Source organism: Calonectris borealis, chromosome 15, assembly GCF_964195595.1.
Source record: "Calonectris borealis chromosome 15, bCalBor7.hap1.2, whole genome shotgun sequence".
Lineage (NCBI taxonomy): Eukaryota > Metazoa > Chordata > Aves > Procellariiformes > Procellariidae > Calonectris > Calonectris borealis.
Window position 1 is genome coordinate 1,400,210 of NC_134326.1, and position 25,573 is coordinate 1,425,782.

Genomic DNA, 25,573 nt, shown 5'->3' on the forward strand with positions numbered 1-25,573 from the left:
CAAGCATTCTTCAAGTCTTTCACAGAAATTCTGTTTAGAGTTTATTTTAACTCTAAAATCAACATTATAACACAAATGCTTTCAGCCATCAGAATCGTGTGATATTCTCATGACATAGCAGTACATCTAAATCAATTACAAGAAAGAATAAGAAACATGGAAGAGTTTCAGGAAGAGGTGAAAACATCAGCCAAAATACCATAAATATCTAAACAGCCTGGTTTTGGTATCCACCACTTCCAGAAGAGAAATTGGACAGCTTCCCAAAGCCACATGTGTAACATAAGAGTCTAAGTCCCACCAACTTCAGAAGTGTCACTGACTCTTCTTGGGAAATCCAACTTCCATTTAAATGTTGTGGTTCTTAAGCTCAGAGTGGCAATGAAGTTGCATGCAGTGACATGAAAAGCCTCTTCACTTAAGATTCTGAATCAAAGACCCATATTTTCTGTAAAGCTACTTCCATGTTCTTCCCATCAGGAGGAAAACCCACTGTTACCTCAGATGATGCTTAAAGATTTTGGAGCATTTTAAGTAACATAAAATAATTCCAGAATCTCAATTTAAAAAAAAAAAAAAAAGGCAAGTATAACTTCAAACCATGGCAAACATGACATTTTCACCTAATATTACACTCATACTATTTAGAGGGGAATCTTTAGCTTGGTATAATCACCTCCACTCCCCCACAGCTTCATGCCCTCTCCTCTCAGAGCCTACGATGACTGATTTTTTTTGCCCAAATATGCCTTTAATAATGTTACCAGAACTAGTGGCATTTTACATGGGAAAAAACACAAAATAGTACAGCTTGGGATTTGCAGGCCATCCTCACAGCTGCTAAAAGCAATTGGAAAGCATTTTGTGCATCACTGGGTAGTTTCCCCTCAAGTTACAAATCTACTAAAGACAATAGCTATGAATTTATAGTTAACTAAGACAGACCCATGAAGTTCCTACATGAATTTGTTGCGCTTGTCCAAGGATGTGGTGAAAAATGCTGTCTGTTAAAGCTGGGAGTCCCAACAGGCGCTGGCCCTTGAAGGTAAACCCGTGCTCCTTGTATGTTTGCTGAAAAGCCTGCCAAAGGACCTGAAGAAGAAGTTGTAGAGCTGTTGGATGGATCTAGAGAGGGTAAGCCTGAAATAAACATAAATTTGATTAAGTATCTCTCTTTGGGAACCTGCTTCAAAGCACCAGAGAGAGCTAGTGCTCCAAATATAATTAAAGCATCTCATCACCTTCGGGGGTATCTGCACATGGTAACTTCATTTTACAGGTGCACGATTCTCCCTTAGAAACCGACAGAAGGCATTTCTGTACGCTCTCTGTTTTGGCCTAAAGTTTTAACAAAAAGACCCATCCCTTTGGTCACTGAAAGGAAATGATCTTAGCAGGGAGGGCAAAGGCGGAAAGCTGGGAGTGGCAAGGATCTTCGCTTACAAAAAAGCCACGCAAGTCAAACAGGGATAAAGGTCTCTTTGAAAGTCCCAGGGGAACCCGGCACCAGAGAAGTAGTTTGTTGCAGTACGGTTTTTGCCATCCTATAGGTACATTTCACACATAGATTGGTCAGAGCATGCTGTGCCCAGAGAAACAAGGCTGACGATGCACAGCACAACAGGTGAGGGAGCTGCTTCCTACAGGGATGCGTGAGGGGAAGGGAGAGATGGAGAGAAAGTTGAGAGTCCCACAAAAAATTATTAGCAAGGGGGAATTACAGTTTTTTAATACGCCAAAGTTTTTAAGTACTTTTCCAAAATGTTGTAAAAGCTCTTATCACGCGTTATTACCTGAAAGCAGAAACGGGCATGGCCATACGTTCACCTGAGTTTTGGGTTTAGTTTCAAGGGCCTATTAAACAAGACTAGTTTCAAAACCTTTTAAACATTTGAAAATGACCACAACCAGGACCAGCCTATATTGCTGCAGAGCAAGGTTGAAGGTTGTACCTACTTACACCACAGCAGTCTGCAAACAGCAGGGGTGACAGGCAATACCTTAGGTCACAGACTAGAGGTGCACTTTCATCACCTGGATTCATCGTTCCTGAAAGCCCGGTCTTTTTCCCCCAGTATTATCAACCAAGTCAACCTGATTTACCCGATCCAACCTGCTCACATTGACAGAAATGACTCACTGGATTTGAAGGAGGTATTTTTCTCACTAGCCCTACCCCAAAGGTTAAAAAAGAGAAGTCTCCATTACAGACAAGGAGAAATAAATCACCACCACCAACAGAACATGGGGTGCTCAGACGAGGGAACCTGAGCATGGGAGGACAGTTTCAGGGTTTGTCACAGCACAAAGTGCAAGACTCCAAGGCTACGAGGAGGATGCTAATGCCTGTGCAGGCTGCCTGTAAACGCAGTTTGATTGATCTGCGTTTGTCTAGAGCTGCAGTCTGGCCTCCAGCACAGAGCCTAACTGTAAGCAGACTGCAGCACCTCTACCTAAGGGCTGCCCCTGTGCATCTGCCATGGAGCTACCGATGGGATGCTCTTGCTAACCCTCCATCCGCAAAAGTCAACTCAGAGGTAGTTAAAAGGCCCCTATGGTGACCAATTCCACCACACATCAAAAGCAAGTTTCCAGCTGGCTGACAAACCATGAAGATCCTGAATCTCTGCCCCATACAGAAGGGATAGCAGAGCTGCTGCTGCCCATGGGGACTGCTGGTTTCCTAAACAGAGAACAAGGCAAAGATTATGACAAAAATAGCTCTTCTGCAGAAAGAAGATGTCCAGCTGTGGCTTGGTAGGATGGGTACACAGCTTTCAAAGTGCAACGACTGTGCAGCCACGACCATTTCAGCACTGCTGTGTATTTTTTACAGGTTGAAGGAAGTGTGACAGCCAGAGATGCACAAATTCAACAGAGTAGCCAGTTTTCAGGTTGTAAAGAACACTTTTTATCATTATCTTGACTTTCATAAAAGTGGATTAAAAAAAACTTTTGCTCAAGATTAAAAATGGCTTCTATGAACAATGACTTAGAGAATCCTGATTTCAGCAATGAGTTTCCTATTTATGTACTTACCAACAAAACAGGGTTTTGTAATACTAAAACCTTTTGCAATACCATACTCTACAGTTACTTGGGCCATGAATTCAAACTCTTCCTCACGCTCTGAAAGCGTAACTGAGCTTTCGAGACTGGTGTATCAATCTCACACAAACCCTGCTCAAAATTCAGTTTATCAAAGCACCCAGGCACTTCTGCAGAAACTGGTAACTGCAAGGGCTACCTCCACCTTTACAGGAACAGCCGCAACACTTGGTCATTCCATGTAAAACAGGGATCTCAGCCATTTCATGCAACTTCATACTCATGTGCTGCTTCCTAAGCTGGCATATTTCAAGTTTGTGATACTTTTTAATGCCATGTGAGCAAGGTCTCAAACCCCTTCTTAAAATGCAGAGGAAAGAAGTAACAAATAGACTTCTTCCGGTCTTCTCTACAGCCTCCCCAAAAGGTTGGGCTAAGTCTGCCCTCAGTCTGCAAGCTGCTAGGACAAGAGATCTAAAGACGTAAGTGAGACAAAAGGCTATTTCCAGAACAGATCCACAGCTGGTGAGGAGATCTGCATGTGTACCTGTGCCTCAGAGGAACCCGTGAATCAGAGAAAACTCAAGCCACAACTGAGCCTACCCATGAATAGGAAAAGCAGAGCACCCAAACTCCACCCTGAGGTGACAACTTGTTAAGAAAAAGCTGGTTTAGTGCACAATCGAATTATATTAAATCTCCACCAAATTAGCTTAGAGGTGATCATCAAGAGATGTTGATTTGTGGAAAAATTTGCCACAGCCCAACTGTGCAAGACAGGCACAAAAGACAAACCTCTGCTCCGTCAGGTGTAGAGTCACAGCCGAGATTAGAGGATCGGTGTCCACCTGCTTTGACGGCCATTACTACTCCCTCTCATCACACAAAAGTGTACTAAATTGCCAGGCAAGGCCCAGACTGCTCCTTGTCCACCGCACTTCTGTTGGCCAAAGCGTAAGCCAGCAGTGACTGGCCCTTTTTCCTCTTCTCAAAATCTCATAAAACCTGCCACTGAACCCTATGGAAACAGCCAAGGTAGTCCCCAGTTCAACCCACCTCACAGGCTGAGCTGAGCGGAAAGGTCTGTTCCCCTGGGAAGAGGCAGTGAACGAGATGGGTGGACAGACCACAGGACCACACTTATTCTCCAAGGGAAGGCACCGAAGAGGTTCTCAGCTTACCATCCCCGCTCCTTTCCTCACCATCACACCTTCAAAACACCCCCGTCTCCCCAGGCTCCCCTAACACCCCCCCTACTCCTGTGTGACACACAACTTAGATTCTGAATCAACGGTCATCAAAAGCAGTATTAAGTAGAATGACATTAAATGAATCAACTAAAGAGGTGACTAACCAGGCAGAATGTTAGTGGCACATCTACCTATTTGCAGTTTTTCTTCATTTTGCAATATCCTAATCAAATTCCAGCTCAGAAAACATGTGTTCTGTCCTAATATTTTTGTGCTTCACTTGAGAAGAACTTCACACTTATCTCCCCAAAGTCAACGCGTGAGTTCTCCTTGGGTATCTACCTAACCTTCCTAACTCAGGGAAGAAACAGATTTAGACTACCTTTTAAATACTTACAGTCATTTAAGGATATATAAAGGACCAAGAAGTTTTTCCCAATGACAAACAGATGACCTTAGCATAAGGGAACAGCAACATTTTTTGCTGCTATGGGACTTCCCAGTCAGGTCTTTGCACATACAGGATGCGATTATCAGAAAAATCAGCAGATCCCATTTGCCATAAGCTTCCTTTCCCAGGAGTTATTCCAGCAACAGCCAACTCCCAGTTTAGAGCACTGCAGAGAAAAAGCTGAGCCAACGTAAAGTGTTTCTGCAGTCTGCTGATGAGGGTCTGGCAATTCTTTTATTAGCAGCCTTTCTGATAAACAAGGTCCAGTAACTTTACCTTCCACAGCCTTAGTTACATCTGGTTCTGCTTACTGCTTTGGGACTAGACGTGGCACAAGAGCTCTAGGTATTCACTCGCTTTGCAGAGCTATACAGCCCAAATTAAACTATTAAGAAAACTACAGTCATAGCAAACATCCCAATTTTGTGGTTAAAGCTAGTCAGAGAGAAGTGTTCTGGTTTTCAGAAGTCCTGCATGTTTGTAAATCAACCGAGAGGACTGGGAATGCTGAAAATCATCTTTCTCACCACCACCTCTTCCAAATGCCTCCTTCTCCTTTAGTCTGGAAGTCAAACTACTTGACTTGTCCCAGTCCAGCATTCAAGTCCTGAAGCGTTAACCCAAATATCTAACATACACTGCCACGGTAAAGACAACTTCAAAGCAAGGCTCTCTAGCCACCCAGCTTCAAGGCACCATAAAGCCATTATGGCAAGAATGAAGGGGAGAACAGGGTGGCACAGACTAGATCTCGAGGGTCCCTTCCAGACAAATGGGTGCAGCCAGTTGCTTGCAACATAGTTTGAACACTAAGATGATAATTATCCTTCAGGCAGAGCACAGCAAGGGCAGGGAGTTCACTGTGAATGTTCCTAACCCATTTCAAATAAATGCAGATAAGCTTGAACTGCTATACGTAACAGCAGAAGGACAGTAACTTCCTAATAAAACACACCATGCAATAAAACACATCAATTTCCCAAAGCACAACATAAGCTTATTAAAATTCCAGAGCCATATCAAGAGACAAAAAGTACAGAGAGTTTACCCTCACTGAGTCAAGCTGGAGTCTCAGATAAAATATTGAACAACTACAGGCAGTCACTCCTGCAGCTGGAACCTGTCAAGAGTCCTGGCCCCGCTGTTATAGGTTTGGTATCACCCGACCCTATGTTCCATTCCAACCCAAAAGCTAAAATCAATGCTACTCTGAACTCCACAAACAGGTGGAAGCATTCCTGTGTCTTACAGAAGTCAAGCAATGCAACATCTGCAATATTCCTAACACCTAAGATCCTAGAAGAGCTGAAGAAAAGAGGAAAAAAATCATCATCAACATTTTTAAAGAGCGCTTGGAAAAAACAGGCCATCCTCATTACAATAGTATTCTCTAACTGTCATTTGTAAACTACTACTTAATCAGTTTGAGATGATCAAAGTGTAGTGGTTGGAGAAAGAATTCTGTCTGGTGCACGATCTTAATGACTTACCTACAGGACTAGTCGAAACCCGTTGGGAAGGTGGCCTGAAACCAGGTGCCTTGGAGTTGTCAGAATGCACGTTTTCCACGTGTCCTATCACAGAGTTATTCAGAAAGGTAGACTGAACAGTGAAAGATGGGTCAGCTGCTGCTCGCGTAGAGAGTGGACAGTCTCCCCATCCTTGGTTAGCTGGCACCTGGTTGCTATCAAAAAGACTACTAAAGTGATTGAAGAGCGTTGCTGGCCCAAAGGTAGGAGGCAATGATTTGTTTGCTGGGTTAATGTGCATCTGAGAACCGTTCATAACGTTCATGGCTGACGAAAGCTGCACTGCAGCGGGTGGACCTTGAGAAGGTGTTAAAGGAACTTGATTCGTAACAAAAATAGACTGAGGATCTTGATGGAGGTTTGCATTTGGTACCACTGAATAGAAAGAACCTCTGGACTGCATCCTGTGAGTAACTCGAGGTGCTGGTACAGCTACTTGAGGTAAGTTACTGTTGTCCTGATTATCTGCAACAACTGACCTGGGTGACGTTAAGCTTAAAGGAGCAGTTTCTGAGCTGGATGAAAAAGGCATTGACATGGAAGAATTGATCTCCGACATGCTGGTTGGCAGTATTTCATCTTGGACATTATTTAGCGGTGCAGGGCTGCTCGACGGGCGAGTTTCGGTGACTCCTGAGTTGCTACTAGCTGACATACTGCAACTAGTTGCAACCGAAGATGGCGCGCACGCGTTTGCAGCGGGCTGGTCTGGTGTTGACACCTTCTCTTTGGGTGCTGAGACAGCCGAGAAAGAGTCCGCTTTAAGTGCAGAATGCTGCGTTTGTGGAGCATTAGATGGCAGAAATGCTGTGGGCACTTGCCCGTTGTTTGGGGGGGCAGAGGAAGCTGATGGCAGAGTGCTACAGGTGCTCGTCACAGTTGAGATTGCTGTTGCTGCAGCACTCGTCTTGGGAACGCAGGCAAACAACTGCTTTCTGACCGAAGAGGGAGTCCGATTACTGGTTACACACAGCGGTTGGGTGGAAGCAGCTACAGAAGAGACAGTAATGGGACAACTAGAAGTAGCTAATCCAGGAGACTCCGTCTGTAAAATATTTCCATTCTGACTACCTACACGACTTGAACTATTATGCTTTGGAGAGCTATTTGTGCTGCCGGGGTTAACTGGTCTCACTGGGAATGGTCCCCAAGTGTTTGGTGAAGGTGAAAAAGTTCCTCCAAATTGGGCCATAGGTAAGCGAGGGTGCCGGATCTGTTGCATAGTTTGGGCAGCCAGCAAGGCAAAATGAGGGTGCGAATAAGCTAGAGGAAGAGACACCGGAAAAGATGAGCGCACATTTGCTGGAACATTCTTGTTTAATTTGTTAGTAGGCTGGAAAGTAGATAGTGTTGATGACTGCGATGTGACTAGGGGCGGTGCTCCGAGAGGAAAGGAGTTCTTGTTTGAAGCAGTCGCAGTGCTGACTCCAGATGAAAAGTTTGCATGGATTGATTTGGTACTCGAAGCAGGTGTTCTTATATGAGTTTTAGGAATCAAATCTTCCAGTTCCTTGGCAGGATCTTGAATAAGGGCATTGATGAGCTGCACTGCGTATCGTGTTGACTCTGTACCACCCCTAGATTAAATACAAACATATTTATCTTTTGCAAAGGAAAACCCCACTTCGTGCAACATTCTGTAGCCGCAATTTTATACTGATCTGCAAGTCTATAGCATTTTACTTCCATAAGTTATTTCTTGACTTTTGCGTATCTTAAGGATTATCTTTGAAGGAGTAGACCTTCAGCATATCTTGGCAGCAGTAATATATGTTCTATTCTAGTACCAAGAAGCTAAATATGTCACATCTTAAAAAGCAAACAAACTTCTTAACAAATGACATTGTGGACTAACTTTCATTTCTAGATACTGTACCTTATAGTGATCATTCTCTCTCCATTCTTATCTTTTTGCTTATCAACATCAATATGGGCACCAGTGACATCTTGAATTGCTGTGATGTTGCACCCACCTCTTCCCATTATTCTAGATACGACAGAAGCTGGGACAGATAATTTCTTTGACCTATATCACAAAGATCACAAACCTGTGAAATGTATTCAAACTTTAAAGGCATACAAAAATCCCTTCCTGTCTGACAGGCGGCTGAAGCAATATTCTTAAGTTTCAGGGCAGCAAGTGGTTTTCTGCTATTTTCTTCACCCTTTGGAGCCTCTCTAACACCCCCCCCCTCAAATTACTCATCATCCTCAGTACCTGACGAGGATTCTCCAGAAGCATTTATTCCACCACTGTTGTAACACAGGTGTATGTGCCTCACACTGCTTCAGAAAGAGTTTTGGATTTTATTTTATCTTGTGTACCTTCAAAGTGAGACAAATTCTTAGCTTATCAACCTAAATTTACATAAATAGTGCTGCTTCAAATATAAAAGTCCATGGCTTAGCTACTTTGATCATTTGTAGCAAGGGTTTATAGCAAGGAGAAGGTGGTTTTCCAATGTTTTCCCAGTGATCAGCTCTGTAATACCACTTGCATTCACAACGCTTTTAGTATCCACCTCTCTCAGACCCCGAGATCTTAAAGTTTATCGGTGACAGTACACAACGGTGGATGGCAGATGGTTAAATTGTGCAGTGCTGTGATTTAAGGAGCGGCTGGAAGCCACTGTGAAGGCAGCACAGATTTTCAGAAGCAGGCTCACTGTCAGGCCACAATACTCTAACCCATGTGTTCAGTGAAATAAGTCAATTTAGGATTTTTCTAATTCACATGGTATTGGTGGGTCACTGCAGGCATACAGTACTGGGAAGTCTTTGAACACGAGCTATGCTTGCATCCGGACCGCAGCCAAGGTCCCTCTGGGCCACCACTGTCCCCAGACTTTAAAGGCTGGACCCTCTCAAGCCCATACACCACTTTCAAGCTTGCCAGTGGTGTGCAGTAGTTCAACACTGAACAATTAGAGGGGATTCAAAGGGGTTTCAGAAACCACTGTGATCACAGTGCAGGCACCTCTGAACACTGTACAGATCACCACCACCCCCTGAAAAGGCTGCCAGCTTCACCTAGCTATTCCCGTCTTGGAAACTTCTCAGTAACTTGATCCTCAGGAAATTGTTTCTCACTTAACAGGACTTAAAGAAAACCCATTTTATTTTAAACACATCTGAATACATGCAAACATTCTAAAGCATCTCTTCATCTTGCCAAGGTGTTTTTTCTTTCCCTCTCTCCTGCCAGGAGAGCATGCTACAACCCTTCCCATCCCCAGAAACCAGGTCCGCAGAGCATGCACCCAGCTCTCCTACCAAGGCTGTTTCATGCTTTGGGCTTTCTTTCCCCCTCCACCCCCAAGGCTCCTCTCTCAAGCTAGATATTCCAGTCACTCCCTCCCCAAACCAGAGCTTCCATCGTCACCTAACTTTCAAAATACGCCCACATTACTCACAGGGCTCCTATCCGTACCTTGGGTCTGCTTCCACCTCAGCCCACGAGGAACCCCCACGCCATCATCCATGGAGACATGAGGAGAGCTCACCCCAGTGCCCAGGCCCCTGCCCACCCATCACCCACTGCTGTTTCCCTCCCTACCCGCCAAGCTCGATGTTTTTTACCTTGAGAAGTGCCCAAAACAGTACCTTTTCGCTCCTGAACAGCAGCGCCCTCCTCTCTGCAGCTGAAATTGCTCAATTGGTGTTGGCTGCAGAGTGTTGCTAGGGGGAGGGTCTTTCAAAACTCTGCCTACTTGCCTGTCAAGGGCAGAAGGGATGTTTTCATTGGTTACTTCTTTGATAGACATCCCTTCTAGCCAGGGGGTCACTCACGGGGAGAGGGGAGGAGAAGAATTCTTGCTGTGATCAGGAGAGACTTTAGGAGAGGAAGGCATGCAGCTCCCGAGCATTTTGCAAACGCATCTAAAGTCGCCAAAAAGCTCTTTTTTGGCAGGACGCATGCTTTGATCAGTCAGGGCATAGCAAACACCAGTGCAGAACACTTTATGGACGCGTTCCTTATGACACGAGGCCTGATTCCTCAGGGATGAGGAAAGGTCGGGTTTTGGATGTCATCTCTAGAACCCTACCATCTCCAGCAGAAGAGCAGACAATACCCAACCAAGCAGTTGAGTTGAGCCTATGAGATTCAAGAGACCCAGGAGGAGAGATGGAGCAGCTCCAGGGTCAATGGCAGGGTCTGTGCAGCCCTGGAAAAGTCAGCTGCCTGTTTAATGGTTTCATGCCTGCACGACTCATCAAGTGGTGGGCAGTCTGCAACCATACATTTAGCAAGGCCATGTCACAGTGGAGAACCCCATTTGCGAACACAACAAAAGGCAGAGATTGAACCAACTCTTTAAGGGTTCAAACGCTTAAATGTTCAGGTTATACTGCCTTTTTAACCTTTATTAAGAACAGTCTGTGGCTTCCACTAATCTGAATGCATTAAATCCTCTGTACAATTACGTTGTTTGCTCATAGGCTAAAATTCTCTGAAATGAGCATATTTGGACGCTACCATTGCAGAACACAAAAGCAGGAGGGCATTTTAAGTGCACCCAAAGCATCTGACACTTGTATGTTCATGCTGTATTCCTTTTTGATAAAGAGAACAAAAAAAGGAAAGCCAGATGATAATTTCTAGCTACAAGTAGTAGACATCTTGAAGGTTACAGAAAAGATACTGAGATGTTAATGGCCATATAATAAAAACCAGTACATTTTCAAAGGGAAAGTTTGCTTTACAGAAAATCTTTAAATCTAATTGCACCTCTAGCACTCACTTTAAGGTGACAAAATCTTCCATGGAATCAGCTATCAAGGTCACTGCCCAAAGCACAATGAATTTCAGCCATCCACCTCTACTCTATTAACATCCACCCTGCCTTTAGTTCATGTGCAAGCAATCACCTGCTGTAGGGGCTTTTCACGGCCATCTGCTCCCTCCCCCTTTTATCTTATCCCCTCTTTTATCTTACCCTTTACTCCACTGAAGTCACAGGTAAAGAAAACCCTTGTGCCAAATAAAATGTTCATGTCATATTGACATTAAATTAGTGAGGAGTTACTACAAATTAGGACTGCAATTTCTTTTCACAGCACTGCAAGAGTAAGGGGGGTAGATTTTTTATAAATTAATTATAAAATTAAATAATTAAATAAGCATGCCAGACATTCTATATTTGAGAATAATTTACAAGCTAAAAAGCTCACAGTTTTTAAACACAGAATTAAAGTCTTTACCTTCTAACCACTTCTTTCCAGCCTTCTTCTCTTTTCTGGCCTCTTTTTGGACTAGTCAGATTCAGCTTTACATTTGGAGAGGTCAGAGGCAGGGAAACAGGCTTGTAAGTAGTTGACAAAGAATTTGAATGACCTTCACCGTCAAGTCTGGGAACAGAAATGTGTGATTACAAATTACAGAATAAAATGACAGCATTACAGTATATATTTCTGCAGCTTAAAACTACTAGCATGAAGTGTTTTCATTCTTATTTTCTACCTGGAACAACTTGGGTGACTTCATAGGTTTTTTTTTTTACCTTTTAGTCCACAGCCTATACCCTTCCTCCAAAAAGTGGAACGCTAAACTGAATGAAGTAATACCAGAAGCACTAAGGACATCAGATTAAAATAGTTTATGAGAGGCAGTACGCAGCCACTAACGCACATCCTGATTATGTGTCTATACTGTGTTCTCCTTTTTGAACAGCTTTTTAAGAAAAGGTACTTTGGTAATAACGTCTCTTTCTTACTAAGTACTCGAAAATATGTGTTTTTCAGCTCACATTGTTACAGATTCCCCGGAAAGTGCTTCTACCCCTCACGCCCCATTTTATGAATGGGTAACTGAGGCACAGATATTTGAGCATATTTATGTATTTAAGTCCCACTGATATCAGTTTGGAAGCAGATGCCCAAGTATCATTACCTGTACTAATACAGCTGTAGCAATAGTCTAGTGATACAAACAATGCAGTTTGGGTGAGAGAGAAAAAGAGAAAGAGAGAGAGAACAGGCAATCTCTCTTGTTAGGCTAACTGATCTATGTGGAGGTGAAAAAAAGCAGCATGGGGAGCTCACAAGTTCATCTGCAGCACTGAAACATAGGCAGCAATGTTCATGAGTCATTGAAAAACTAGCCTTATGTGATTCGACCCAGCAAATCTATGGCATAGCTGGAAAATGTACAGAGGACCTCATGCTTCAGCTATCCTGCTAAGCATCACTCCTCCTCTTTACTATATGTGAGGGTTTTTTCATCCATTTTATTCTCTATTCTTTACAGCATTTTATATTCATTGTGTCTTCTTGCAGGCAAACTGTTTATACTACAGTTTATACAAACTTCAGGCATTTATCCACATTTAAGTAACCAAAGCGTACTGATTATACGGAAAGCAACATTTAGACAATATGCCTTTTAAAATGGCAGCATTTTCTCTCTTTACCTTAGTAAGTTCTAGCTCTCTGATAATACACCTGCCCAAGGCATTTGAAAGTTCTATGGAGAACTTTACTTGTCCTCAGATAACTGTAAGATTGAGGCAAAGAGAACAAAAAAAATGCATATGAAAGAAAAGAACGAAGTCCATCGTGGGATATCGATTCCAGAGCAGACTTTAAAAGCTTTTTTCTGCTTTGTCTGAACATGTCTAGGTATGTTTTCAGAAAAGCATTGTTATGAAGCCTGAGTTTAAGTTTCAATTACAGTAGCCTTGTCATCAGCATGTCTATGACTAAAGAGAAGAGGAATTCAGGAAGAGCAAATTTAGTGCAAGAGCCAAAGAGCACCTGCAGAATTTAATAAAATATACTAGCCCCGTTTTGGTATTTATATACTGTCTTGTTTCTTAGGTGTACTTTATCTAACAAAAGCATAGGTAATGAACTGCACAGGTTTCCACGGCTTTTGTTAGAGACCTTGGATGAAAGGTCCAAGGCAGAAACAATTTACGTTCATAAAACAGAACACAGACAAAATCCAATTTCTAACACTCTTAAGGGTAATCCAAAACACCCCCCCCACTCCCCAACCACAAGGGCTGACAAATCCACTCATTCTGCACCTAACTTTAATCTGGGTCAAAAAATAAAAAGAAAAAAAGAAAATCCCGACTCTCTTCCCACTCCCAGACAAGTGCCTCAGTCAGTCTGGCAACAGCCCTTTCACTTGCTGCCCTTTTTGATCCCATCATGTTTGCGTTCTTATTGAAGCTGGGTTCTCAGTCAGCCAGGTGTCCTGCAGATCAACCCCCGTACCCTCTCCCCTCCCTTAATACAGGAAAAGAAAAGAAAAAAGAAAACTATGGAGGATCAGACTCATACTACTTAAATGTAAAAACAAGCAAAGACTACAGATTCAGATGGGATCTAAGCTTTTTGATTCAGACCAATGACTTATTTAGAAACTGGTGTTATAAAAGTTATTAGCTCATTCCCTGGCAACTGAATGATTTTCCAAACCAGTCATATGGCCCCTGTACATTCACCGAGTTCTTTTGACTCTCACCTCTGGCTCGACAAGGTTAAATCAAATTGGCCATCAACCTGGCAGGTGAAGTGCTCAGAGTCATCAACTTCTTCCCTCCTTAAAACAAAGAGATTGTTAATGAGGAAATCATAAAACAATCAAAAGCTAATGAAACCACTTCTGTAAATAGATTATAAGTAAAGCTGGCACTGCCTTTTTAAACTCCAAGCATATTCACTTTAAAAGTCTATTCTAATGAAGCTGACAATGCAACATAGATCCTTAAATAGCGCAGAGAGAAAACTGGCTGGTTTGCTAAAGTAGTATTAAAAACTAGCCAGCAATGCCAAAAAAATCTTATCTTTACCATTTTAAAGAGGTTGCCTTCAACAAACTTGACAGTATTGTTTAATAGCTACGCAAATAAAGCAAACTCAGTCTCTCAAGACTTTGGGAATGTACCAGCTGGTGTAAAACTTAAGCTACAGAAAATTTACATTGGCATACGTACAAGCCTGCGAAACAACAGGGAAGCAATACGGCAGTCTCACCTCGTTGGTGTTTTTGAAGCTGAGGTGCTTGTTTTTTCTTCCTGAGAGGGGATAAGCAATGAGGCATAGCGCCGCTCAGAGGAATTTGTATCCATTGTGAAGTTCAACTCCTGGCTTTTCCCTCCACTGCTACTTTCGCTATTGCAATCCGTACTATCCAAGTTATCTGAATCACTATTCCCACTTGCACCACCACCTCTTGGCTCTCCATTTATTTTATTTTTATCTGCTTTTTGCTGTGCTAGAGATATATGCTGATCTGGCAAAATTATCTGCATATTCTGAGGAGTCTCTTTTGTTTTATTTTTCTTATTTTTTCTATTTGTGCTGGGGGTAGTCACCACATTAGCTCTCTTCTTCCCAAAGGCATTTGTGAAAGTAGTTGAAGTCGCAGAAATTCCAATCGTAGTTGTAGTAGTGGCACTAGGAGGCTCTATAGGAACTTCTTGCTCCACTGAAAGAAAAACAGTCGATATACACTCAAAACCTACAAAACACAGAAATCAGTGCCCTGACTGAAGACACTACAGATGAAGCTGTGCTCCCTGCTGAGCTGTCAAGACTATTTGCACTGCATTCAGCTGTAAACCCTCCAAGAGTGAAAGACTTTTGGGAACAAAGGGGAGGGGGGGGGAAAGTGAACACGGGGGGGGGGGGGGAAGTGAACACAGGGGAGGGGGGGGGGAAGTGAACACAGGGGAGGGGGGGGGAAGCGAACACAGGGGAGGGGGGGGGAAGCGAACACAGGGGAGGGGGGGGAAAAGTGAACACGGGGGGGGGAAGTGAACACGGGGGGGGGAAGTGAACATGGGGGGGGGGAAGTGAACACGGGGGGGGGGAAGTGAACACGGGGGGGGGGAAGTGAACACGGGGGGGGGGGAAGTGAACAAAGGGGAGGGGGGGAAAAGTGAACAGAGCGGGGGGAGAAGAAGGGGCCAAGGGGGGGGCCAAGGAGGGGCGGAGGGGCCAAGGGCGGGGGGGTGGGGGAAACACCCAAGGGGGGGGGAAGGGAAGAAAGGGGAGGGAGGGGGGAAAAGTGAACAAAGGGGAGGGAGGGGGGAAGAGTGAACAAAGGGGAGGGAGGGGGGAAGAGTGAACAAGGGGGGGGGGGAGAGTGAACGGGGGGGGGGAAGTGAACAGAGCGGGGGGAGAAGAAGGGGCCAAGGGGGGGGCCAAGGAGGGGCGGAGGGACCAAGGGGGGGGCGGCGACCAAGGGCGGGGGGGTGGGGGACACACCCAAGGGGGGGGGAAGGGAACAAAGCGGAGGGAGGGGGGAAAAGTGAACATGGGGGCGGGGAGTGAACACGGGGGGGGGGGGGGGGAAGTGAACACGGGGGGGGGGGAAGTGAACACGGGGGGGGGGGGAAGTGAACACGGGGGGGGGAGAAGAAGGGGCCAAGGGGGGGGCCAAGGAGGGGCGGAGGGGCCAAGGGGGGGGCGGCGACCAAGGGCAGGGGGGTGGGGGACACACCCAAGGGGGGGGGGAAGTGAACAAAGGGGAGGGAGAGGGGAAAAGTGAACAACGGGGGGGGGGGGGGGGGGGGCGAGTGAACAACGGGGGGGGGGCAGTGAACAACGCGGGGGGGGGGAGTGAACAACGGGGAGGGGGGGAGTGAACAACGGGGAGGGGGGGGGAGTGAACAACGGGGGGGGGGGGAGTGAACAACGGGGGGGGGGGGGAGTGAACAACGGGGGGGGGGGAGTGAACAACGGGGGGGGGGGGGGAGTGAACAACGGGGGGGGGAGTGAACAACGGGGGGGGGAGTGAACAAGGGGGGGGGGAGTGAACAAGGGGGGGGGAGTGGACAAGGGGGGGGGAGTGAGTGAACAAAGGGGGGGGGAGTGAGTGAACAAAGGGGGGGGGAGTGAGTGAACAAAGGGGGGGGGAGTGAGTGAACAAAGGGGGGGGGTGAGTGAACAAGGGGGGGGGGTGAGTGAACAAAGGGGGGGGGTGAGTGAACAAGGGGGGGGGGTGAGTGAACAAAGGGGGGAGGGAGTGTGAACCGGGGGGGGGGAGTGTGAACCGGGGGGGGGAGTGTGAACCGGGGGGGGGGGGGGGGGGGGGAGTGAACACGGGGGGGGGGAGTGAACACGGGGGGGGGGGGAGTGAACACGGGGGGGGAGTGAACGGGGGGGGGGCGCGCGAACACGGGGGGGGCGCGCGAACACGGGGGGGCGCGCGAACACGGGGGGGGCGCGCGAACACGGGGGGGGCGCGCGAACACGGGGGGGGCGCGCGAACACGGGGGGGGCGCGCGAACACGGGGGGGGCGCGCGAACACGGGGGGGCGCGCGAACACGGGGGGGGGGCGTGAACACGGGGGGGGGCGTGAACGGGGGGGGGCGTGAACGGGGGGGGGCGTGAACGGGGGGGGGCGTGAACGGGGGGGGCGTGAACGGGGGGGGCGTGAACGGGGGGGGGCGTGAACACGGGGGGGGGCGTGAACACGGGGGGGGGCGTGAACACGGGGGGGGGGCGTGAACACGGGGGGGGGCGTGAACACGGGGGGGGGGCGTGAACACGGGGGGGGGGCGTGAACACGGGGGGGGGGCGTGAACACGGGGGGGGAGTGAACACGGGGGGGGAGTGAACACGGGGGGGGAGTGAACACGGGGGGGGGAGTGAACACGGGGGGGGGAGTGAACACGGGGGGGGGAGTGAACACGGGGGGGGAGTGAACACGGGGGGGGGAGTGAACACGGGGGGGGGAGTGAACACGGGGGGGGGAGTGAACAAAGGGGGGGGGAGTGAACAAAGGGGGGGGGAGTGAACAAAGGGGGGGGAGTGAACAAAGGGGGGGGAGTGAACAAAGGGGGGGGGAGTGAACAAAGGGGGGGGGGAGTGAACAAAGGGGGGGGGGGAGTGAACAAAGGGGGGGGGGGAGTGAACAAAGGGGGGGGGGAGTGAACAAAGGGGGGGGGGAGTGAACAAAGGGGGGGGGGGAGTGAACAAAGGGGGGGGGGGGAGTGAACAAAGGGGGGGGGGAGTGAACAAAGGGGGGGGGGAGTGAACAAAGGGGGGGGGGAGTGACCAAAGGGGGGGGGGAGTGACCAAAGGGGGGGGGTGGGGGGGTGACCAAAGCCGGGGGGGGTGGGGGGGTGACCAAAGCCGGGGGGGGTGGGGGGGTGACCAAAGCCGGGGGGGGTGGGGGGGGGTGACCAAAGCCGGGGGGGGGGTGGGGGGGTGGGGTGTGACCAAAGCCGGGGGGGGGAGGGTGTGTGACCAAAGTTGGGGGGGGAGGTGAACAAAGGAGCAGGGAGGAAAGAAGTGAACAAAGGAGTTTTGCCAGGAACTCTGCAGAGGGAAGAACCAGGGCAGAAGCTGTGCAACAATGTCACAGTACCCGAGAAGCCAGCTTTCAACCAGAGTCCCTTACTTAGATGGTTAAAAAAGGCACCCCCGCAGCTACATTGTTCATCGAAACACTTGTTCTTTACCTTCATCATCATTTTCTTCCTCATCGTCATCTTCTTGCAGTTCCAGAGTTTCTTTAGGCTTGTTTTCTTCATCTTCTTCTTGCTTTCTTTTTTGTTCCTCTTTCTTCTTCTTTCTCTTTTCCTTTCTTTTCTCCCTTTTAGCTGCAAGAGCTTGTTTTCTGCTCTCCTCTCTTGACTACATAGGAGAAAAGGACCCATATTTAAACATTTTCACACAGACTAAGTTATAGTTATAAATCAGATCGTCCCCAGAAATTTGGGGGGAGGAAAAAAGGAGAGAGCATGATGAACTGGAGTGATTTTATCACATAGTGAATCATTACGTGGGAAGTGGGCAGACCTTATGGAACAACAGGACTAGTTGGTCCCAAAACTTCTAGGGAATGACAACAAAATAACAACCAAAACAGAGGTATTATAAAAATATAATTTACTGGAAAACCAGCAAAATCTCTCATCATCTCAGTCTTTTCTCAAAAAAACATTTAATAACCTTATTAATATTTTTGCAGCAATGTTCACATCTTTGACTCTTCCAGAGTATTTTACAGAAAAAATCATTTTAATGACTTTTTTTTAATATATGGAATCAGTCAAGTCAACTATGCTATACTGTAGCTTTGCACAGCAACTGATAGGGGCTTAACAAGTCAGCAACCTGGAAAATTTAACAAACCAATATGGGACTGGTTCGTCAAAAATTGTAAGAGCCTCCATTAGGAGAGCCCACTGAAGAGTGGTTAAGAAGTATCTGCATTACTCTGGGATACTTCACAGTATTCTCAGGGAGAATTTGATTTTCCCCACTCCCTGCTCAACTCCATATAGCTCATCAGGCAGCTTGTAGGCTCTCCTCTGTAACACTGGGTGGAAGTCCATAAAATGCTTATGGACTACCTCTCACACAATATATAACATACCACGTATCCCACCACTGAGACCAAAGACCTCCCTTATTCACACGTCTCTGCGCTGAAGTAATGCAAGAGAGCTACTACCTAAGGTAACTATGGGCAAGTCCAAGCTAAAAAGGACAATGGAATGGCTGAAGCAGAAGTCAGTTGTAATTTGCCACCCTCAGTATACACTTCACTTTTTGTATATTAAAGGAAGGAAAGCACATACAGTCACAGCATGAAGAACTACTCCCCCAAGAAGCCTCTACTCACTTTTTCCAGGTCTAGCTCCTTCAGTAATATAGTTGCATTCTTATTTGCTTCTGCAGCCTGCTGGTCTTTAGCTTTCACAATTGTCTCCACGCACTGGTGACACTTTTTCAACAGGTCCTGGAATGCAAATTTGTCTTACTACCTCCGTAATAAACTAAAATTGAGGAGTGAGGCTTCCTCTACGAATATGAGATTAGCTTCCCTGTATTCATAAACATACAAACTATTTCAATAGAATAGGACTCTAAAAACCTATTTTTTTTTCAAGTTCTGTATTAAAAAGGAGACACGCACAAACCTCCAAATCAAATGTACATAAGCAAACACGTACATTCAGTTTTTGAATACTTAAGAATTTCTCATGTATATTTTCGCTGAAAATACGGGACAAGGTCTTTTACCAAAGTTAAACTCACCTTGTCAGTTATTGTCGCTATGTATCGCATGCATTCAATGTCTGAAGGAAACTGGTTAACTTCTTTCACCAGGAACTGAACTACTTTCACATGCCCCTAGAATAGCAAAGAAAATTCTAATCTCTTGTATGCAATTGGCAACATTCGACATCAAAATACAAGTTTGATATCTCTTAGTCCAATGCAAAAGACTAAAACCAAGCAAGAACATTTCTGTAAGCTGCTGTTTGGGAAGAAAGGTAGTTGCTGTTTGCTCAGTCTGCTGTTCTACATCATGGTGGCAAAGACAAGCTCCTCCACAAGTAATTTTTTATTTTAAAATACAAGGACGAAATCAGGCCCAAGGGCAGAGGCAGCTGTTCATGTTTTTAGTAACAGTCAGGAAGACCCTCTTTAGACCCTACCTGTCACCCCAACCCACTCTCTCTTGCCGCTCACGCCATGGAGCCAACTTAGATTGTTCAATTACAAGGTAAGTCTGATCAGGGAACTGAGCCACCTAAATATTATATTATCCTGGCAAACACATTCCTCTGCTGTTGGATCCACTCATTGATGGGGTACACTGTGCAACCACACAAAGTATCCAACTGTTGTCTCTGGAGTTACTTGAAAGCAATGGAGGGACAGCAGTGGCACGCTCAGTAATGCTGTTTGTCAAAAAAGCTGTACGCTTATTTGATATTTTGTTAAAGACAAAGCAGCTACAGTTAATAAATTCCTCTACTAGCTATGCTCCTTGCATCCAATGACATAACTGATGTAACCATCACAAAGCAATGTTCTTCCTGCCAAGAAGAAAAGGCGGTGACAAAAGAACCGACTACACAGTGTCCCACTCAACAACAAATTAGGAATGGATCAGGAGAAGTACAAAGGAATCAGGACAGTTTATCAGACTGGTGTTTTGTTCAGGTGCCCTGTATACCTTTTCCATACATTGTGCCACATCAGCAGGACTGAAACAAGCAGTATAATCTGCAGAATTTTAGAGGGGACTATGGTAATCTCAAGACAGTGAAATCTCAAACAGTTAAAGTTTTTGGACAGTGTATAACTGGAAATAAAAAAGTTAACATGGTTTATGGAACAAAGTTTTTCACCTCTCAAAAATTAGATCTGTGTGAAGTACACAGATGATTACTTTAAAGCAGGCATTTTATCAAAATAGTAATTTTGCTGTGTTATATTTGATTCTTTCAAAACCAAGCATTCAGATTTAAGACCAAATGAAAAACTCTGTTTTGAAAACATTTAACATTGAAACATAAAATTAAGTTGGTCTCCTACCTTGCGAAAGGCTGACATAAGAGGTGTAATTTTCCGATTATCTGCAGCATCCACATCTGCTCCTGCTTGCACAAGTAGCTGGACCACATCATAGTGACCACCATTAGCTGCCAACCACAGAGGTGTGTTTCCTTTCTTGTTACGAACATCAATGTGTGCTCCTCTAAAAAAGTACAAGTGTAATCAAGTCCAACAAGGTATGAGTAAAGGTGGAAGTCAGGAAGAAAGATCACGAAAGATTAGAGTACAAGTGGATATAAGTGGATATATAACTTTAATTACTGAAATCTAGTGGCTAGATAGAGAAATTCTGTCCCTGAAATCTACTGTTTAAATTGCAACGTAGTGACACAGGGATTATTTAAACCTCCCTTACAGAAACAAACAGTCACCTAATGTAGCCTGCTGCACCACAGCTATGCAGCTAGCAACCATGGGTCCTTTAAATTATCATTAATGTGGTGACTACCCACTGGACAAAGCAGCCCCTTGAGATTTTAGCAGTGCATAGATTTATGCTTGAAGAGCTCTAGAGCTACTTCCAGGCTCTGTCCTGCAAGTGACAGCGGGGAAATGCTCATTTCGGAATTGCTGGATTAATACACAGCCAACAGAGCTGCCAAGCCAGACACTGTTTGCTTACCTCTGGTCCCAGCTGCCTGCTTAGCTTAATTAACACTGGAGTAGCAGGATACTCCAGAATAAGGGAGAGTAGGAAACAGATAGAACATCCCACTTCCAAAGCTTCCCATTCCCTTTGCTCTCAGATGCACGAGGCAACATAAACAAGGGCACCCTTGCCACAGAGGAATACAGCTACAGAACAAATGTGCCACTAATGAGAAGAAATAATTTACCGATTAATCAGGAGCTCACAGAACTTGTAGTGACCCTTATCCGCTGCAATTGTTAAAGCTGTATCTCTTGAGGAAGGCACAGGTGGAGCATTAACATCTGCTCCTTTATCAAGAAGAACCCTTCCAACCTCTGCATATCCTCCTGAAGCCGCTTCCATCAGAGGTGTGAGACCAGTCTGTGCAAAAAGAATGAGTTACAGAGTTGTACTGTATACTTTGGATAAGACATAAATGATTTCTACACAGGGAAATCAGAGTTTTTATTTAGCTGCTTATATTCAGTTTAGGAGCCTAACTTCAAGCAGTCTCTTTCTCAAAAAAAAAAAAAACCAAACCACAAACAAAAAACCCCAAACCAAACAAAAACCAAAAACCAAATACTCTCGGGCTTTGATTTATACAAACCCAGGCAAACTGTTGACTAAGTACCACCAGATACCTGTCTCAACAGCAAAAACAAAGTTTACAACACGATCTCTAAAACAGAGGTTAGAACTCATCCAAATGAAGACACAAGTGTTTCTATGAAAATGCTCAGAAACTGGCTTTACAGCTTTTCTCTAGCCTCCCTTAGTGCTGAGACTGATCTGGGCCCAACTAAGTTGCCAGGCTAGACTGTTAAATAAACTTATACCAGCTGCTAACATGCCCAACTGACCATTTGAGAGCTGGCTTTTATCCATATCCCCTTTTCTCCAGCCACAGTCATTCCAGAAGCAGGCGGGGTAGACAGACACAGCAATTATTTCAGCAGCCTTAGGAGTTACCAAAAATTCCTTTGTGCTGGGGAAATCAGTCTGGCTGTCTACACAAGCTTTAAGCTTGCTTTATGGCAGGAGACACAAAGCTGTCCCAGAGTACCAAAGGATGGGACCTGTGGAGCATTTCAGAGGCACAGAAAGTCACAGTGCTGAAGCCACGGGTTCTACAGCAACGTAAAAACTTTACAAAGTTTGATTGCACTACTTCTGTTGTAGACAAGAAATCTGTTCTATATGAGAATCACTATAAGCAACACTATTCTCTTCCTGCCTAGACTTCACTCATATGTAAAAATATGTATAACTATCTGTTCTGTTAACGAGTATCACGTCCAGCTTAAATCTGAAAAGTTTCTCAATCTAAGTTTCATTAAGAACTCAGAAGGACCAGTCAGCTTTTCCCTAATGCAAAAAATTAATCATCATTGATGCTTTTTTTTTAATTTAAATCAAGCTTATTTCAGAACATTTAACAAGTCCTCTGATTTAATAAGTCCTCTGAGCCCAGAGAGGCTCAAAGCAACAGGAAAATCTGAAGAAACTTGACGACTCAGAGAAACCACCTGTTAGAAATAAGTCGTAAGGAAAGGCGATTCACACACTTACCTTCGCCCTGTGCTCAACATTGGCCTTCCTGTCCAAAAGCAGACTGACCACCTCTGCTCGGCCTTGGAAACAGGCCAGGGTGAGGGCTGTATTCCGGTTGGTCTCAATTTGGGCGTTAATATCAGAACCCATATCAAGCAACAGTTTCACAGCAGGTACATGGCCATTCATAGCAGCCAGCATCAGAGGAGAAATACCTAGCTTACTCCCAGTCCTAAAGGGAAAGAAACAAACTGCAGTTCCCAGAACCGAGGAATGCTCTGGGAAATGTAAGTGTATCTAAGGAGAACAAAATGTTTTGTTGTAAGCCAGAAAGGAACATACAACATATACAAATATAGACACTGACCTAAAACACTAGCATTTTCGAATTAATTAGAAGAAACCATCAGAGTACTACATGCAATAGACAACTGCAATTTATAAACAAGGAAAATACATTTCAGCTTTTAGACGTTCAGATGGCTGAAGCACACCTAAGCCTTAAACTACATGTACTAAAAACCAAGGCTGCATCTGATTCATTCAGAAAAAACATGCTTCTAGCACAGCTGCAGTTTTAACTTTCTCTAGTGATAGAATATACGTAAGTTTTCTGAAAATGAATAAAGAGGAGGCTTAGGAGCATAGCTGTGTAAATTTGTTCCCCTTACTGAAAAAGACATCTTCAAACACATAGAGATGCCCTGAGTGCTTTGGCTGGTTCCTTTACCTGTTTCTACTGGAAATAGTTTGACTTCTAGATCCAGAATGGTGGAAAAGGGAAACGGGAGAAATAGGTTTACAAACTATAATAATCCCTTAAAATTTAGGTATAAGGGAGATGAAATTTGTGATAGTTAAAGGCAATTTAAAAGCACTAAGATAACATGAACATAAAGGAGAATATCAGTGCAGAAAGGCTGCAGGAGCTCTGAAAGCAGTAGAGATTCCAGCCTATGCCTCACTACGTAGCCGACAATGGGGTGTCTGTGCTATACTGCAGTTCATCTGGTGTACATAGTACATTACCTTGAATTAATTTCTGCCCCAGCATTGAGAAGAATCTTGATGATATTAACATAGCCACCGGATGCAGCAAGGCTTAATGGCGTATAATCAGACACATTCCTATGTTCTTTATTTGCTCCCCGGGCCAAGAGCAAATCAACAACCTGAAAAGACAGCATGCATATTAAAAGACATATTGTGGCCTTCACGATTATCCAGGAAGTGAAAGGATGTTATCACATGTTCAAACCTTCCAGTATGTTACCAGTTTCCATTGTCAATAGATAAGATTCTACATGAAAACCTCTATCCTCTTTTTACTTTTACATATGTGCTGTGTAGACTTAGCAACTGATGAATACATCAGCTAATCTGCGTGGGTTGTAGCAGTGCAGCGCTTGTCTTCCAGAAAAATTATTTTACCTAATCAAAAATGCAAGGCTTTAAAGCGAAGCTCTTCCTGTGAATCTTAAGTTTGCAAACACGGGATCTATCCCACTCCCATAATGTCTCACACTGTTTGAGCGTCTCTTTCAGAAACTCCCACAACTTTAATTCAAATGACACTTGAGCGAAGTTTGACCATCTGTATTATATGGTCTTTCCGACAAAACACATGGTAAAAATCAGACCAACTGATGTTAATGCAACAAGCATGAGGAAGGACTTCTCTATCAGAAGCTGCATAAGAGAAATAAAAGGGGGAAAAATTAAAACATTTCTGGTGATGTACTGCACTTTAGTGGGCCTCATTTTACTGTTAACATAGGCTAGGTGATTTTCAAATAAGCCAGAAAAAAGGCTGCCTCACAAGTTGCTAAGCCAGAAACATAAGAGGTAGATTCTGGCATAAGGAAAAAAAATAAAGAGGAAAAACAAAAGACTTAAGTAGTTCAATAGGTAATGCTATCACAGGCCACATTGGTCCCTCCTTTTGTTTGTGAGCAGCACTTTTACTGTTAAAGATCTACAATGCAAAAGTCAAAGTGGAAACTTTCCAATTTTGGCCAACTGTTTTAATCCTTACAAGTTCCAAAAGTTACCACTCCCATATCTGGCACAGAGCCCTTTGCCATCTCCGTGCCATCTTCTAAGCTAGTATGCCCACGACTAAAGGAAGGATTTAACACATCTTATTTGGGATGGGGGTGAGGGGGAAAGCAGCAAGCTGAGAGAAAACTGAAACATCCTTAGAAGACTAGTAAAACGTGCCCTGCACATTACCACTAAAACCATGTAGTGCCAACACAAAATTCCAGTTTCTGTCCTTGTGTGCCTGCACCAGCTGTTTTAGTTCTTAGAGCAGGGAGGATGCGTAAGGAAAGTGTTCAGTGAATAAAGTTATTCATTAAACATCTCTACCTCCCTCAGAAAAGTACTTGTCTTGCAAGGATACATCGACAGAAGAATGACCACAAGTTATAACAACCATTAGCTAACAAAACTGGGATAGCCAAGGGAGACGAGAATAAATCCCCTTTCCTCTTGGAAGAGGAAAAAGACTTAAATTAGCTACCCTTACACAGGTTAAAAACCTTCCAGAAAAAGGATGATTTATTACACCATCAACAAAAAAAACACTGTACAAAAAACTATCTACAAAAAAACCCAATTCAAACCCATTGAGGACAAATATGTCTACCTCTTGGCGTCCACCGGAGCATGCCAACGAAAGCGGAGTATCCTTTGTGCGCTCAGACTGTGCTTCTATGTCCCCACCTTTGTCTAGAAGAATTTCCACTACACCAACATGTCCAGCAGTTGCAGCCAGAATCAAAGGCGTAAAACCTAGTAACAAGAGATCACGTTAAAAGCAACTTTGAGAATCTCAAAGGTATTATTAAG

General features: G+C 44.9%; 1 protein-coding gene across 22 annotated transcripts in view; it reads right to left on the reverse strand.

Annotated features, from left to right (window-relative positions):
* ANKHD1 (ankyrin repeat and KH domain containing 1) overlaps positions 1 to 25,573 on the reverse strand; it is a 120,833-nt gene that overhangs the window by 7,527 nt on the left and 87,733 nt on the right. For 8 of the 22 annotated variants that reach the window (XM_075163949.1, XM_075163936.1, XM_075163948.1 and 5 more), the window contains 15 exons: positions 25,371 to 25,516; positions 23,750 to 23,892; positions 22,739 to 22,952; positions 21,372 to 21,547; positions 20,515 to 20,677; positions 19,225 to 19,320; positions 18,809 to 18,925; positions 17,640 to 17,814; positions 14,202 to 14,655; positions 13,690 to 13,767; positions 11,421 to 11,567; positions 9,822 to 9,932; positions 8,095 to 8,244; positions 6,180 to 7,795; positions 946 to 1,140 (listed from right to left, as the gene is read on the reverse strand). In XM_075163949.1, the coding sequence (XP_075020050.1) occupies positions 946 to 1,140; positions 6,180 to 7,795; positions 8,095 to 8,244; positions 9,822 to 9,932; positions 11,421 to 11,567; positions 13,690 to 13,767; positions 14,202 to 14,655; positions 17,640 to 17,814; positions 18,809 to 18,925; positions 19,225 to 19,320; positions 20,515 to 20,677; positions 21,372 to 21,547; positions 22,739 to 22,952; positions 23,750 to 23,892; positions 25,371 to 25,516 (3,981 nt within the window). Of the gene's footprint in view, positions 1 to 945; positions 1,141 to 6,179; positions 7,796 to 8,094; positions 8,245 to 9,821; positions 9,933 to 11,420; positions 11,568 to 13,689; positions 13,768 to 14,201; positions 14,656 to 17,639; positions 17,815 to 18,808; positions 18,926 to 19,224; positions 19,321 to 20,514; positions 20,678 to 21,371; positions 21,548 to 22,029; positions 22,246 to 22,738; positions 22,953 to 23,749; positions 23,893 to 25,370; positions 25,517 to 25,573 lie in introns of those variants that run through there. The other 14 variants (XM_075163934.1, XM_075163939.1, XM_075163933.1 and 11 more) reach the window with 6 other exon arrangements.